Source organism: Phascolarctos cinereus, unplaced genomic scaffold, assembly GCF_003287225.1.
Source record: "Phascolarctos cinereus isolate Bilbo 61053 unplaced genomic scaffold, phaCin_HiC Scaffold_9;HRSCAF=440, whole genome shotgun sequence".
NCBI classification, from domain to species: Eukaryota; Metazoa; Chordata; class Mammalia; order Diprotodontia; family Phascolarctidae; genus Phascolarctos; species Phascolarctos cinereus.
This window is the reverse complement of record NW_027556402.1, coordinates 213,428,440-213,443,190: the sequence shown is the minus strand read 5'-3', so window position 1 is coordinate 213,443,190 and position 14,751 is coordinate 213,428,440. Positions and strand designations below refer to the sequence as shown.

General features: G+C 41.1%; 1 protein-coding gene across 1 annotated transcript in view; it reads left to right on the top strand.

Annotated features, from left to right (window-relative positions):
* Positions 1-14,751, top strand: part of SBF2 (SET binding factor 2) — a 494,333-nt gene that overhangs the window by 445,529 nt on the left and 34,053 nt on the right. Inside the window, 2 exon segments of the mRNA XM_078148119.1 lie at positions 5,751-5,852; positions 9,113-9,298. Coding sequence (XP_078004245.1) covers positions 5,751-5,852; positions 9,113-9,298 — 288 coding nt within the window.

The following is a 14,751-nucleotide window of genomic DNA, read 5'->3' as shown; positions in this document are numbered from 1 at the left end:
CTTGGCATGTTTATAGGCACTGGGACAACTGGACAGACATTGAAGAAGGGCAGAAAAAAAGAATACCTTTGGGACAGGCTTCTGGAGGAGGAAAGTATGGATGGAATTAAGGGCAGGAAAGGGACTAAGTCCAGAGACTAATACAGAGAAGAGAGATGATGCACAGTATGTCCAATCAACACATATTCATTCAACACTTTAGATGTTGTGCTCAGCTTCATGCTTGGCCCTTTGGGATACAGAAAAAATAAAAGACCTAGCCCCTGCCCTGATGGAGGCTACACTTTAATTAGGATGATATCCACAGCTGTCCTACATTCTCCAGTCCAAGGTTTCTATATGATCTTCCCCGATCTTCCCCTACCTTCCCTAGACTATTGAACCTGGTTCAGTTCTCCTGCCACCACCATTCTAGCCCCTAGGGAAGGCTCCTACACCACCATCACTGCACCCTGCTGCCCAGCTTAGTTACCCTCAAATGCCTTCCTGTGCACAGTCCCTGCCCCCTGGTTTCTTCTCTCCAACTCATCTCTAGACCAGGCCTCTGTCTGCCCTTCATCACCCTCTGTTTGTCTCTTGTGTCCTATGGAATATTCATTTGATTGTAAGAAAACCCTATTCTTTGACATTCTTTACAAGCACTGCCTCCATTTCCTGGCTTTAACAGAAACCTGGCCTTACCCTGATGACACTGCCATCCTTAAACCTATCTCCAGCAGAGGCAGCTCCCACTCTTGCTTTCCTAACTCACTGGGAGGAGAAAAAGGGTCCTTCTTGCCAGTTCTGGAGTAGTCCTGTTGCACATCACTCAACATTCAACTTATTAGACCTTCCCTTAATGCATATGTCTTTGTTTCTACCTATATCATTCCCCCATTCCTATTGAACCTTTATTATGACCTCTGCTTCCTTGACCACTGAGTTATTCTCCAAGTCTTTAGGCCTCTTTTAGCTTTACTTGCCTTTCTCCCCAGCTAAGACCCCTTGGTCATTTCAGTGATGTTCCCACTAAGCACTCTAGAATCCCTCATGCCCTTGACCTTTAAACATACCTGCTTTGAAAGTCCCAAATTCTGTCTTGGGAATCCTATAGACAGCACTACCATAATGCACTTTCTTGGCTTATACTCTTAAGCAGCCAAATATAGCTAGAGAAAGTAATAAAACTATGTTGATTCCTAGAAATTCATGGTTCTTAATCATAATTTGGGTCAGCTAGGTGGCTAAGTGAATAGAGAGCTGGGCCTCAAATCAGGAAGACTCATCTTCCTGAGTTCAAATCTGGCCTCAGACACTTTACCTGTGTGACCTTAGGCAAGTCACTTAACCCTATTTGCCTCAGTTTCTTCATCTGTAAAATGAGCTGGACAAGGAAATTAACAAATCTTTGCCAAGAAAACCCCAAATGGAGTCACAAAGATTTGGACACAACTGAAAACAATTCAACAAGAACTACCACAAATCATAGCTCTTTATCAGATTTCCCACATTGGCTGTTCTAAAACCATTTCCACCATTTCTGAGCAGATGAGTTTGACTTCTCTTGCACTGAGAAGACTGAGACTATAGAATACAAGCTTTCTCAACCCCCTTCCTGCACACCTCCACATGTCTCCATGTCTTCCCTCACCTATTTCTCCTTTCTTTCTCTATCTGAGGCAGAAGCAACTCTTCTGTTCATCAAGACCTGCTGTTTGACTTGTGTCACATTTCTCTTCCCTCTTCTCTTTCACTGGATTTTTCATCGTAGTCATTTCCCCCTCACATGTGTATACACACACACACACACACACACACACACACACACACACACATCTTCACACTTTCCCCTCCACCTCAAAACACATGTATTCCTCCCCTGTCTTAAAACACTTTCCCTAATACTTCCCCATTTGTCCTACTGTCCTTAAGACTTCTTTTCTCTGCCATCACTTCTTCACTACCAGTCCTTAACCCTTGGAAATCTAACATCCAGCCCAATCACTCTACTAAAAGTGTTCTCTTTCACATCAACAAACCACTTAATGACCCACTCCAAAGGCCTCGTGCCCATTCTCATCCTCCTTGGCTTCTGTGCCACATTTGACACCGTTGGCAGTGCCCTCCTCGAGTCTCTCTCCACTCCCGGCTTTCTCGCTACCATTATGACCTGCTCCTTCTTCAACTCTTCTTCCTTTTCCTATTCTCTCAAAGAAGACATTCCCTTGGGCTCAGCTTCTCCTCACCTATTGACAGTCCTCACCCATTACCTCTGTGCAGATCACTCTCAAATCTAAATCTCTGGCCCCGTTTCTCTCCTGAGCCTCAGACATATATTTTTAACCAATTCCAAGGCATCTCTAACTGGATATCCTGCCAGCACCTCAAATTCAGTACATCCAAAATTAAACTCATCATATTGCCCAAACTAGTTTCTTTTCTTGACATCCTTTTTTTGTTCATGGCATTATCTTCCAAGTCACCCAGGACCAAAACACCACCTTTGATTCTTCCCTTCCATTTATCAGTCACTTCCAATTAGTACCAAATCCTGTGAATTTAATCTCCACAGTGTCTATATCTTAGTCTTTCCATTTCAACTGCCCCCATCCTAGATGAGGCCTTCATTATCTCCCACCTGAACTGTTGCAATGATCTTCTAAGTGGTTTCTTGTCTCCTATTTCTCGCCCCTTCAATCCATCCTACTTAAAAAATGGCCTGATGCATATCTCTGATCAGGCTACTTCCCATTGCCTACCAAATTCCTTAGGCTGACATTCAAGGTCTTCCACAAAGTTTCAGCTTACTTTTCCAACTTTATTTTGTGTTGCTGTCCATCATGTACCAGCCAATTTTAACAATTCATCATGCCACAAACATTTCTAGCATTTTTCATTCATCTGCCTTTACTCATGTTATTGTCTAGGCTTTACATGTCCTCCCACTTATCTGTATCCATTGAAGTCCCAGCTGTTGTAAAGGACCCAGACCAACTCCTCTAGGAAGCTTTCATTGATCTTCCTGCTAGAGAGTGGTCCTCATCTCCTTTAGCCAACCCGAGTACTTCATTTATACTTCTTTTATAACTTTACCACATTCTTTATCTTTGTATGTACACACTCACTTAAGCACAAATGCACACACCCAGAGTTTCCTTTTAAGCATGTTGAATTTGTAATGATGATGAGACATGCAAGTTGAAATACCTTATAGGTTGTTGTAAATATGGGACTGAAATTCAGGAAGGTTAGGCCAGACATAAAATTGGACATCACCAGCATAAAGGCATAGCTGAAAATGTAAAAACAGATAAATTCTCTGAGCATAGGACAAAAAGGAGGACTGAAAAGAGAGCCTTCTAAACTTTTATGTTCAGGACAGGAGAAGAAAAGGAAAGGAATAACAAAGATGATAGAGAAGGAATGATTCGAGAGGAAGGAGGAAAACCAGGAGAGAGCAGTGTCAAGGAAGCTAAAAGAAAATAAAACTTCTAGAAAGGGAGCGAGAAGGAAATCAGTAGCATCAAATGCTGAAAAGGGCCAAGGATGATGAAGATGGAGAAAAACCATTTGTATATGGCAGTAAGTTTGTCCTTAGTAAAGTCAGAGTCTAGGAGTTAGAGGAGAGAATGGAGGGGCTATGGAAGCAGCAGGCATAGTCCACTCACTAAGAGAGGAGAGTGTGGAAGGAAAGAAAGAGAGAAGAGTGGTAATTAATGACTTCCAGGAAAGTCCTAGCACTGGTTTGTTTTTTGTCCAAAACTATGATTTTCATCATTAGGTGGTATGGGTAGTAAGCTAAATGAAAGTAAACCAAAATAAGATTCACCTATGATAGTCAAAAAATATTATTTAAATTACATTATGTCTGAGAGAAAATTTAACTGCTTTACCTTCTTTATTCAAAGCACTTTTTGGTTGCTTCTAGATAGCCCTTTCCTCTCCTGGACAAGAGAGATAACCATAATTTTATCTGATTTGGGGCAAAATTTATCATCTTCATGTGTAGAGCTAGCCCTTAGCAACTTTAAGAAGTAGAATTTATTTTTGGTACCCTCCACCTCTCCTTTTAGAGCTCCACTTTCTTTTCCTGGTTCCTCTTTCCTCCTTAGCCCCTTCCCCTTACTTATGCACTCAGATATCTGGTGCCTAACCAAGCTGTCCCAAGATCTCCCTCCCAAGGCCTGTGCTTTAATCTTCAGATTTGTCTGGCCATCCTACTCAATATGCAGGCTTGTCTGTCAGTCTCTGGTATCCTCAGTCCCCAATTCTCTAGGAAAGTTAGGTTCTCTCAGTACCTAACTCCCCAGCAAACCAGAGTGTGAATAACAAATAACAGGTTCATGGGCTGTCCTCAGAGGAAATTTAACAGTGAACTCATGGACATGTGGTAGGTGCCTAGTCCAAAAGAATTGCAGTCATTATGGCAACCAAAAGGTGAGCAGGCATGTCAGGTGCAGAAGGACATTCCCCTCCCACTATTCCATGCTTAGAAGTGACACCAGCAAAGACTTACATGAACTGATATAAAGTGAAGTGAACAGAACCAGGAGAACATCAGATGCAGTGGCAGCATCATTGTTTGATGAAGAATTTGAACGACTTAACCATTCTCAGCAATATAGTGATCCGAGATAATCCCAAAGGACTAATGATGAAGCATACTATCCACCTCCAGAGAAACAAATGATATTGTTTGAATAAAGAGTGAAGCATGCTATTTTCCACTTTCTTTTATTCGAGTCTTGCACAAAATGACTAATATGGAAATGTTTTACATGATTGCACATGTATAACCTATATCTGATTGCTTACCATCTCGGGGCGGGGGGGGAAGGAGGAAGGGGTAGAATTTAGAACTCAAAACTTAAAAAAAAATGTTAGAAAAATTGTTTTAACGTATAATTAGGGGGAAAATAAATTTTTTTTAAAAAGTGATACCAGCCTTGTTCTTGGGGCCCCTCCCACTTATTAAAATATGCACATGGTTTTTAAAATGTGGACAGCCCCCACTGGTACTGCCAAGAAAAAGGCCTCTGAAATCTTGGGTGGAACTCTGTGGCAAATTTATGGGAGGACCCAGGCAAAAGTCACATAGGTTGGCCAGGCACAGAGGAATTGTAGGCGTTGGAGGGAATCTCTAGATCAATGAGATCACAGATTAGTTTGAGGATTTTTAAATGTGTCTATGTCTCTGGCCAGCTCAGATATATTAATGTTGAAATCTACCTACTAAGCTCAAGGCATGAATTTATTATAAGGACTTTGAGTCAGTTGGCTTAGTATCATCTTTGAGAACAAATGGAGAAAGCTTTCTTCCCATTTGATTACATAGTTATTATCATGATTGACTTGAAACATTTTGAGCAGTACTCAATTAAAATGGTGGAAACATTTTAAAAAGCACAATCATTCAGCACGTGCAAAACAGTCTTCTTACGCCCAAAGATCATCTCAGACCAGACTACCTTGCTTTGAGATTCTAGCTTTACCACTTGCCAAGGAATTCTATGTGATCAAATTCTCTCAGGACATTATTACTTGGAAACTTTTAAAAGCAGACATTAAGACATTGTACTAGGCATTTTATCTTGATTTTACTGAAACGCTTCAAAGTTTACAGACAGTCCTGGGGTTACATTGTCCAAAATACTCAGCCGTGTTCAGAGCAAAATAACCTGTTACATCCCAGCTTGACATAAAGGCTCTGTGTCTACTGTTGCCAAGCGAAGCTGTGTTTAATCATGGTCTCATTTCTGTCCATCGCTCAGCTCCACAGGTTACTGCTGCTGGCCATGGTGGTAGCTGAAGTGCTGGAGAGCGGCTCCTCCGTCCTGGTCTGTTTGGAAGATGGCTGGGATATCACCACACAAGTAAACTGCTTGCATGCATTTTGTCATGTTTTTAACTTTGTCAGTTTAACATGTCAGTTTTAACATGTCAATTTAGTTTGTTGCAAAGTTCAGCAAATACATCTTATCATCAGATGAGCACTGTCTTTGTCAGTAAAGAAATTCTGTTTTGAATGTGCTCTTCCATCCAAATATTCTGGCTTTGGAATTTCAGCACCTATTGGGCCTTTGCTCAGCACCCTTGGGCAAAATACCAGCATTCGTAGCTATATTGAGTTGGCAAAGGAATGAATATCAACCTTCATTTGAGCTTACCCTTACTCACTTAGGCAAAGATTTGAGTCATTCCTCTCCATTTCTTGGCAATGGGAATCCTCCTTGTTTTTCCTGAAATGGTCAAGAATAGAGAGAGGAGACCATCATTATTGGTGGAACAAGGAGAATATGAGTGAGTTGCGTATGGATTCTTATCAGATTGATTCATTGATTAATAGAATAGAAAAAGCACTAGAATTAAAGGAAGAAATTATGGGTTCTGTTCTTGGTTCTGCTACATGATAATAAGCAACCAACAATCTATCTGAGACTCAGTTTCCTCATCTGTAAAACTGGGATAATCATAATTCTCAAACTATTTCCCTTATAGCACAAATTCACTAGTACAGTATCAGGAAGACATGATTAAACAGTGGTGAATCACCAAAAGAGCTGCAGGGTTTATTGAACTATAAGCTCAATATAAGTCATTGCCAAAAAAAGCTAATATGATCTTAGACTGCATTAAGAGAGACATGGAGCACAAAACCTAGGAGGTTGTCATCAGACTATCTTCTGCCCTGGTCAAGCCACCACTGGAGTGATGCCACCACTGTTCAGTGTAGGAAGGACATTGGCAAACAGGAAAGTATCCTGGGGTGGGTAATGAGAATGAGAAGGAACTAGAGCCCTTTTCATTCAGTTTAATGGACAGTTATTAAGTACATACTATTGTCTAAGATGCTGCTAAGGTGCTTTGAATAGAAAGACACAAACAGAATTGGCCCTGCCCTCAAGGAGCTTACATTGTATTGGGGGGGAAAGGGAAGGAATATAACATGTACGTAAGTGTAGTAGAAGAAAAATTGAGAAAGAGAAAGCAGTAATATCTGGAAGGCATCAGAAAAGACTTCACAGAAGAGGCAGTACCTGATCTGGGAGTCAAAAGAAAACAAGGATTCCAAGAGGCAGAGATGAAGGCATATGTTCCAAGCATGGGGGAATGAACCCATGCACAGAGGCAAGAGCTGGGGGGGTCTTAGCCAGAACCTAATGTTTGTAAAGGGGGTTGGCATGAAAGAAGACTGGAAAGATAGGTGGTGCCAGGTTACAAAGGGCCTCAGTGCCTAGCTCAGGAAGCTGCAGAGTAAGAGAGTGACCTGTTCAGGCCAGTGCCTTAAGAAGGCCTGTGGAGTGGCTGAGGAGAGGGTAGACTGCAGTGGAAGAGACTGGAAGCAGGGACACCAAATAGGAGGCAATTAAAGTAGTGCCAGAAGAGGTGACTAGGGTGATGACTGTGTAAGTGATGAAAAAGGAAATAGGGAGACAGAATCAACAAGGCTTAGCAGCAAATAGGACATAGGAGGTGAGGGAGAAGGAAGCATTAGGGAGGACTTTGAGGCAATAAAAGTAGGTGACCAGGAAGATGGCGGTGCCCTCAACAGAAACATGAAAATTGGAAGTAGAGAAGGGTTGTGGGAGAAGATAATGAGTTTGAGGTGCCTGTGGGGGGATATCCAAGGAAAGATTTCCAACAGGCAGTTGTTGAAGCAGGGCTAAGGTTCAGAAGAGGGGTTTGGCAGCTTGGGAAGTCATCTGTAGAAAGGAGACTTGAACCCAATAGGAGCTGATGAGCTTTCTAATAGAGGGGGGAGAGGAGAGAAGAGAGCCCAGGACAGAGCCCTGACAAATGCTAACACTAAGGGACCAGAAATTGGATGACAGGCCCACAAAACAGGCAAACGGGTAGGAGGGGGACCAGAAGAGACAATGACATAGTAGAAAAAAAGATGGGCAAAATAGCTGCCTTCATGTATTTGAAGCATTTAAAGGTTCACACATTTAGAACTAGAAGTCACTGTCATCTGGTCCACCCCCCTCATTTTATAGTTAAGGAAACAGGCTAAAGTCATAAAGAGGTTAAGTGACTTGCCCAAACCCACAGTTAGTAGAAGAGTCAGGATTTGAATTCAGATCCACTGACTCCAAATCCACTTTCTACTGCAGCGTACTGATTATTATAGCTCAGTCGAATTCTTTTAGTCATAAATTCCTTCTTTAAACATAGATCTTTTCTTCACATTTGAGGCAGAAAAAGGAAACGTGGGTGGAGATTACAGAGAGGCAGAACACTTCCTAACTTTAGAACTATCCAGAAGTAAATGGGATGCTTTAGGAGATAGTGGGGTCCTGAGGTCTTCCAGTAAATGCTAGATAACATTGGGGATGCTGTCAGGAGAATTCTTGGTCTGGCACAGGTTGGACTAGATGGTTTCTGAATTCCCTTCCAGCTCTGAGCTTCTCTGACTCTACCGGTGGCTATGAGATTAGCACTTTGTAAGCAATAAAGTGCTGTGAGCAGCAGCGTCTCGAGGGCAAAGAGAGGGTCTCCAAACACAGAGATCTGGGCAGATCTCCAAACTCAGAGATTTGGGCTCAAGGGCAACTTCCTGTCTGGGTGACCCGCATTGGCAGAGGAAGTGTGCTCCTCATGGAGTTCCATCTGCTGCTGAAGTCCCTATCCCTGGGCTTATCAACTAACCTCTGGTAACACTGATAATCTTACCATAAGCAAATATATCATGGGCTAGCTTAGCCAATTGTGGTTCAAATTTCGTGTTTCCTGAAAGAGAACACTGTAGTCCAATTTATCTTGAGTTTGTACAACTTACTTGAAAATTCATGAATGAATTTGTCGCAACCAACTTGATCTGCTGCTGGCAGTGCTTTCACAGTGTGTTTGTTTTACTCTGTAACTGCCCTTCTGTCACACAGGGATCATCGTGGAGCGCAGAAGCCTTTGTCTTTATTTCTTTTCTTTTTTTTTTAAAGGCAATTGGGGTTAAGTGACTTGCCCAGGGTCACACAGCTAGTAAGTATCAAATGCTTGGTCTGAGGCCAGATTTGAACTCAGGTCCTCCTGACTTCAAGGCCAGTGCTCTATCCACTGCACCACATAGCTGCCCCTTGCAGAAACCTTTTTCAAAATCGTTGCTAACAACCTGTCCTCCCTGTCTGCGTTCTAGGTGGCATCCCTTGCCCAGCTGCTCAGTGACCCATTTTATCGGACTCTGGCAGGCTTCCAGATGCTGGTGGAGAAAGAGTGGCTCTCTTTTGGCCATAAATTCAGTCAGAGGAGCAACTTGACCTTCAATTGTCAGGGCAGTGGCTTTGCTCCCATCTTCTTGCAGTTCTTGGACTGTGTGCACCAGGTAATCATGATGCAGTTGGATTTGTATGGGCTTCAAGGGAAGGGAAAGGAAGGGGAAGAGAAGAAGCATTGGTTAAGCACTTAGTACAAAGTGCTCTGCTAAGCACTTTACGAAGAATATCTCGTTTGAGCCTCATAAAAATCCTGTGAAACAGGTGCTATTGTTATTCCCACCTTACAGTTGAGGAAAGTGAAGTAGACAGAGTTTAAGTGACTTGCCCCAGGGTTATACAGCTAGTGAATATTGAAAGCTGGATTTCAATTCAGGTCTTCCTGACTCTAGGCCCAGTGCTTTATCCACTGCACCAAGTGACTGCCTCCATTCATTAGCTTATTGAAGTTGTTGAACTTCTTTTTTTTTTTTTTGCAAACAGGTTTTTAATTTATATATATTTATTGCTTTTGAGTGAGGTGATCGGGGTTAAATGACTTGCCCAGGGTCACACAGCCAGTAAGTGTTAAGTGTCTGAGGCTGGATTTGAACTCAGGTCCTCCCGACTCCAAGGCCAGAGCTCTATTCACTGTACCACCTAGCTACCCCAGTTGTTGAACTTCCTGAAGAAACTGATGGACTGATACTGGCTGGTTGTAGTTATTATTAAGAAGAGTAAGCCACTGTGACGTGCATTGATCTTTGATGTCTCCATCAGTAAGAAAAATGAAAATGTTTTCATGGCACAGAACAGGCTTCAGAACAAGGCTGATTGGTGTTAAACTGTTTGACCAGGCTTTTTAAAGAAAATGTCTATTGAGTAATTCTGACTGTGTGTGAGCAGCATCTGGTGAAGTTGGTCACCCCCACCCAAAAAAAAAAAACCTTATCAGAAAAAAGAACATCCATTTTCCATCAAAGGAAATCCCAGTCTTCCTGCAAATTGCTTTTCTTTTGCCAGCAGATCAAGATCAAGCATGCTTTCTGCAAAAGCATTCTTACTGGGCTCCCAGGAAAACAATGCACGTGTTAATTCCCATGCAGACAATAGTGTCCTATAGTGGAAAGAGCCCTGGACTCGGGATTGAGGAAACCTGGCTTCAAATACAGGCCCAGGAACTAGCTGGCTGTGCAAAACTGGGCATGTCATTTCTCATCTTCTGTAAAATAAGTGTTGGACTGCTTTATAGGCTCCAAGAGGTTAGAACTGAAAGGGACTTTAAAGATCATTTAGACCAACTATCTCATTTTACAGATGAGGAAACTGAGGAGAGGAGATGTTCCTAGCCCAAGGTCGTGAAGGGAATAGATGACAGCTAGGGTTCAAACCAGTGTCTTCTGATTCCAGAGCTCGTGCTCTTTCCACTATACTACTAGGAGATCTGTCTCTTAGGCTGAATTCAGGTATTATGACACATGTAAAGAGAAGGTCTGTTTTAAGAAAGAACTTAAAACTGAAAAATTTAATAGTGCAAACAATGGAAAATGGCCCCGATTGCAAGCCTGGCTCAATAAAACATGTGAGGCCATGATACAAAAGTAATTGTCATCACATATTCCAACATATTTCTCTCCGAAGTACATTTATAATTTTTTAGAACCTTAGATGCACTTTTAAGATGATGTTATCAAAGGGCAGGGGGAGGGGTGGAGTATGTGAGCCATACATTTAAAAGTAATCTACATCCCAAGCACACCAAGGGGTAGTTTAAACAATATATAAATTGGAATGAACTAATCCTTACACAGTATGATACATAATAGCTTCTTGAATCCTGGAGCCACGGAAAGCAGTCAGTACTGGGATTTGGGTTTTGGAGATGCATCTGGCCCAACATAATACAGACAAAGGAAACTGAGACTCTGAGAAGGAAGGTGACCTGCCCCCAAGGTCATACAGATAGTATGTAGCACACCCTCAGTCTAGTACTCTGGCTCCTACACTATGCTCTCTTTTTGTGTGTTTTGTCTTTGTTATTTCAGTACTCCAGCACTATTACACTAATTAATGGAGGTAGTTCCTTTAATGGTGTAACTCATAACTCATCTGCACAGTGTCATCTTGTCTTTTTCTTATCCATACCCCCCCCATACATCATTGACACAGGGGTCCACCTAGTTTGGTGAGCGTCTTCTTCTAGGTCTCTTTGCTGTCATGTGAGTATCAGTGTCCTTTTCTTTCTAACACCTTTTCTTGTTCTATGGCTAGATCACACCCTTGTTTGGCCAGAGTTCTCTTTGTGGATATCTTTTATACCACTTCTTACATATAATTTTTCATTTTTAATTTGCTACAAATCATTTATATTCCCCATACAACTTAAAATTTTGATTTGTTGGAAATAGTGGTTTTCCCTTATTCCCAGCTGTGTCGCATCACCAGAAGAACATTGGTGTTGAAAAGAAGGGTCTTTCAGAGAAGTGCTCAATCCAGTCTGCTCTCTTCCTGCTTTTTAATTCTGGAAACACCATTTGCAAGCAGTGAGCTCTCTATCCAGTTTGCAAACCATAGTCAGGATGACAGGGATTTTTCATCTGCTTGGCTTTTCTTGTGTAGATGGTTACCATTTTTGTGTTTGTGAATTTAATTTTTAATGGTTTGTCATAAACTTAAATATTAAATCAGCAAGCATTATTAAGCTATTACTTTGTACCAAGCACTATGCTAAGTGCTAGGAATACAAAGAAAGGCAAAAAGAAAAACAACCCTTACCCGAGGGGCTTACATCCTAATGGGGAAATACTGCATATGAAAGGAGCCTGAATAGTGAAAGGACAAGAAGTTGGATGGGAGAGAAAGTACAGAGAGTTAGGAGAAGAGCCTGGGAGGAATGAAGTGATGATCAGGACTGACCTGGTCACTTTCCTTAAAGTGGAGCTTCTTGGAGGAATCAGCCCATCAGAGGAAGGGGCTGCAAGTGTGTAAGAGTCTTCCAGGGTGAGAAGACCACTGTGACATGGTGGCCAAAGCCACAAGATTCAGGAGAGGAATAAAGCAATAAACATTAAATATGAAACATCAGTAGGACCAGTTTAACTTGTTACATTTAAATTCATTTCCTTGTTCTAACTCCTTTGATTCTATAACCTAGTCCAATACGTGTTTCACAGAAGAGCAGGGAATTCACGTGGCCCGAAAAAGGCAGGGCCTTGATTTGAGCCCAGGTTTCCTGAGCCCTAATGTCCACTGCTCATTCCACTTTCAGAAACCACCATAGCTTTTCCAGCTGTCCCACTAACTCTTTATCAGAGTGCTTTATTTGCCTGCTTGTTTCCACTTACTTTCCTCTGATGTGGTCACAGTATGTACTCTTTGGTTTCTACTTTTCTCGTTCTGCAATATTTCTTAAAGGGCTTTCCTATGTTCATTATATTTGTCAATCTTAAATTGCATTATATTATTACCTCAGTTTAATTCCCCTCTAATTACACATTCAGTTTGCTATAGTTACATAGAATACTATAAAAATATGTGAATAGATAGCTTTTTTTAGTTTTTGACAATACCCTCAGTATATATTCCCAAAAATAGTATTATTGGATCAAATATAACTTTTACTCCATACTACCTACAGACTACTTTCCAAAAAGATCTTGTTAATTTGCGATTCCACTGGCAATGAAGGAATGTATGTATGCCTATTTGTCCAAAACTTGCCAACACTGAGTTTTATTGCTTTTAATTTCCCCCCCTCAATTTGAAGGGTGTGAAATGGTACTGATAATTGTTTTAATTTGTGGCTCTTTGATTATTTGCAAGGTTGAGCATTTTCTCAAGTGAATGTTGACAACTTCTGTTTTTTTGAAAATTGTGTTTTTTGATTATCCATTGTAAATTGGGAAAAAACTTCATAAATTTGTAATTGTTCCGTATATATTATCACTCATAATATCTAAAAGAATAGGAATACAGGGATTTTCCCCCAACACAAGAAAAACTATCTACCTTAAACCAAGGGCCAACATAATACACAATTTTTAAGAACTCCAAATATTCCCATCCAAACCAGATAAAAAAACAAAGATACTGAGTTTTTCCACTTTCATTTCGCTGAATACTAGGAATTCTGGCAGTTTCAATAAGACACACACAAAAAACATATAAGTGATTAACATTGCAAATGACAAAATCAAGATAGCATTATTTTTTAGGTGACATGCTAGAATGTCTACAATATCTAGCAGTATGAATCAAAAAATGAATTGAAACAGTGAGTTTAGCAAGATCTTAAGATATAAGATTAGCCTGCAAAAACCATTCACATTCTTATTTGCAATAAAGATCAAGGAAGCATTCTTTTAAAAAAAAAAGTCATTTACAATAATGGCAAAAACTGTTAAATATTTGAGAACTAATTTAATCAGTCAATCAGTGCATATTTATTTAGTATTTAAAATGTGCCTGGTGCCCTAAGAGGCTCTGAGAAATACAAAGAAAAAGTTAAAAAGTCCTTGCCTTCAAGAAGCTTACAATCTGAGGAGGAAAGAATACACATACATATACATATACACACATGTATTATGTGTGTGTGTCATGTACATGCAAAACAGATACAAGACAATCTGGATAAGGGGAAATCCTTGCTCCCAGGGGGATCAGGAGAGGACAAGCAGGGGAGGCAGAGCATTCCAGGCATCATGGATGAGGAACAGTAAGAAGGTCAGTATGGCTGTGAGCAGAAAGGATTGATGCCCAAGTCTTGAAATAGAGGATGAGGCCAGGTAGCAAAAAGCTATGAATTCCAAACAAGCACAAGAGTTTATTTTTGATCCTAGAGGTGATAGGAACCTTCTAGAATATTCATGGCCATGCTGGCACTTTAGGAACAATCAGTCTGGCAACTGTGTGGAAGATATATTTGAGTAGAGAGGAACTTGAGGCAGGGAGAATGAGTCAGGAGCTGTTGGAATAGTCAGTGCAAGAGGTAATAAGGACCTAAGTGATGGTGGAGCTCACATCAGTGCAAAAAAAGAAAAGGAGACAGACAGATGATGTTAGAGAAGAAACGGTAAGATTTGGTAACCCGTTGGATACATCAGATGAGTGACAGTGACAACTTGAAGACGACACCAATATTGTGAACCGAGGTGACTGGGAAGTTGGTAGTACCCTAGACAGAAACAGTGAAGTTTGAAAGAATGGTGGGTTTGAGAGATTGTGACATTTAAGAAGTGTGAGAGACATAATTTCTGGATAATTAATCATTTTATTAATAAAAGGAATGGACATTTGCTCACAGCTTGGAAAAATGGGTGTTCCACAGGATGGCAATCAACTCTGATTAACAATTAATGATAGGTGGGCCTATTCTAATGAGTGACATCTTGGGCAAAGGGACTACTTCTACACCCAGGTAGCCTTGGGCTACCTAGATTGAGGATTAACCTCTGCCCCAGTTAGCTGGAGTGGAAGCAGTGGGGGATTAGAAGTCTGATCTAGTTGGGTGGAGTAGCAGTACCCAGAATGAGAAGAATGTTAATCCTATTTTCCATCAGCCTTGTCCTTGAGAAGACTGGGCTTT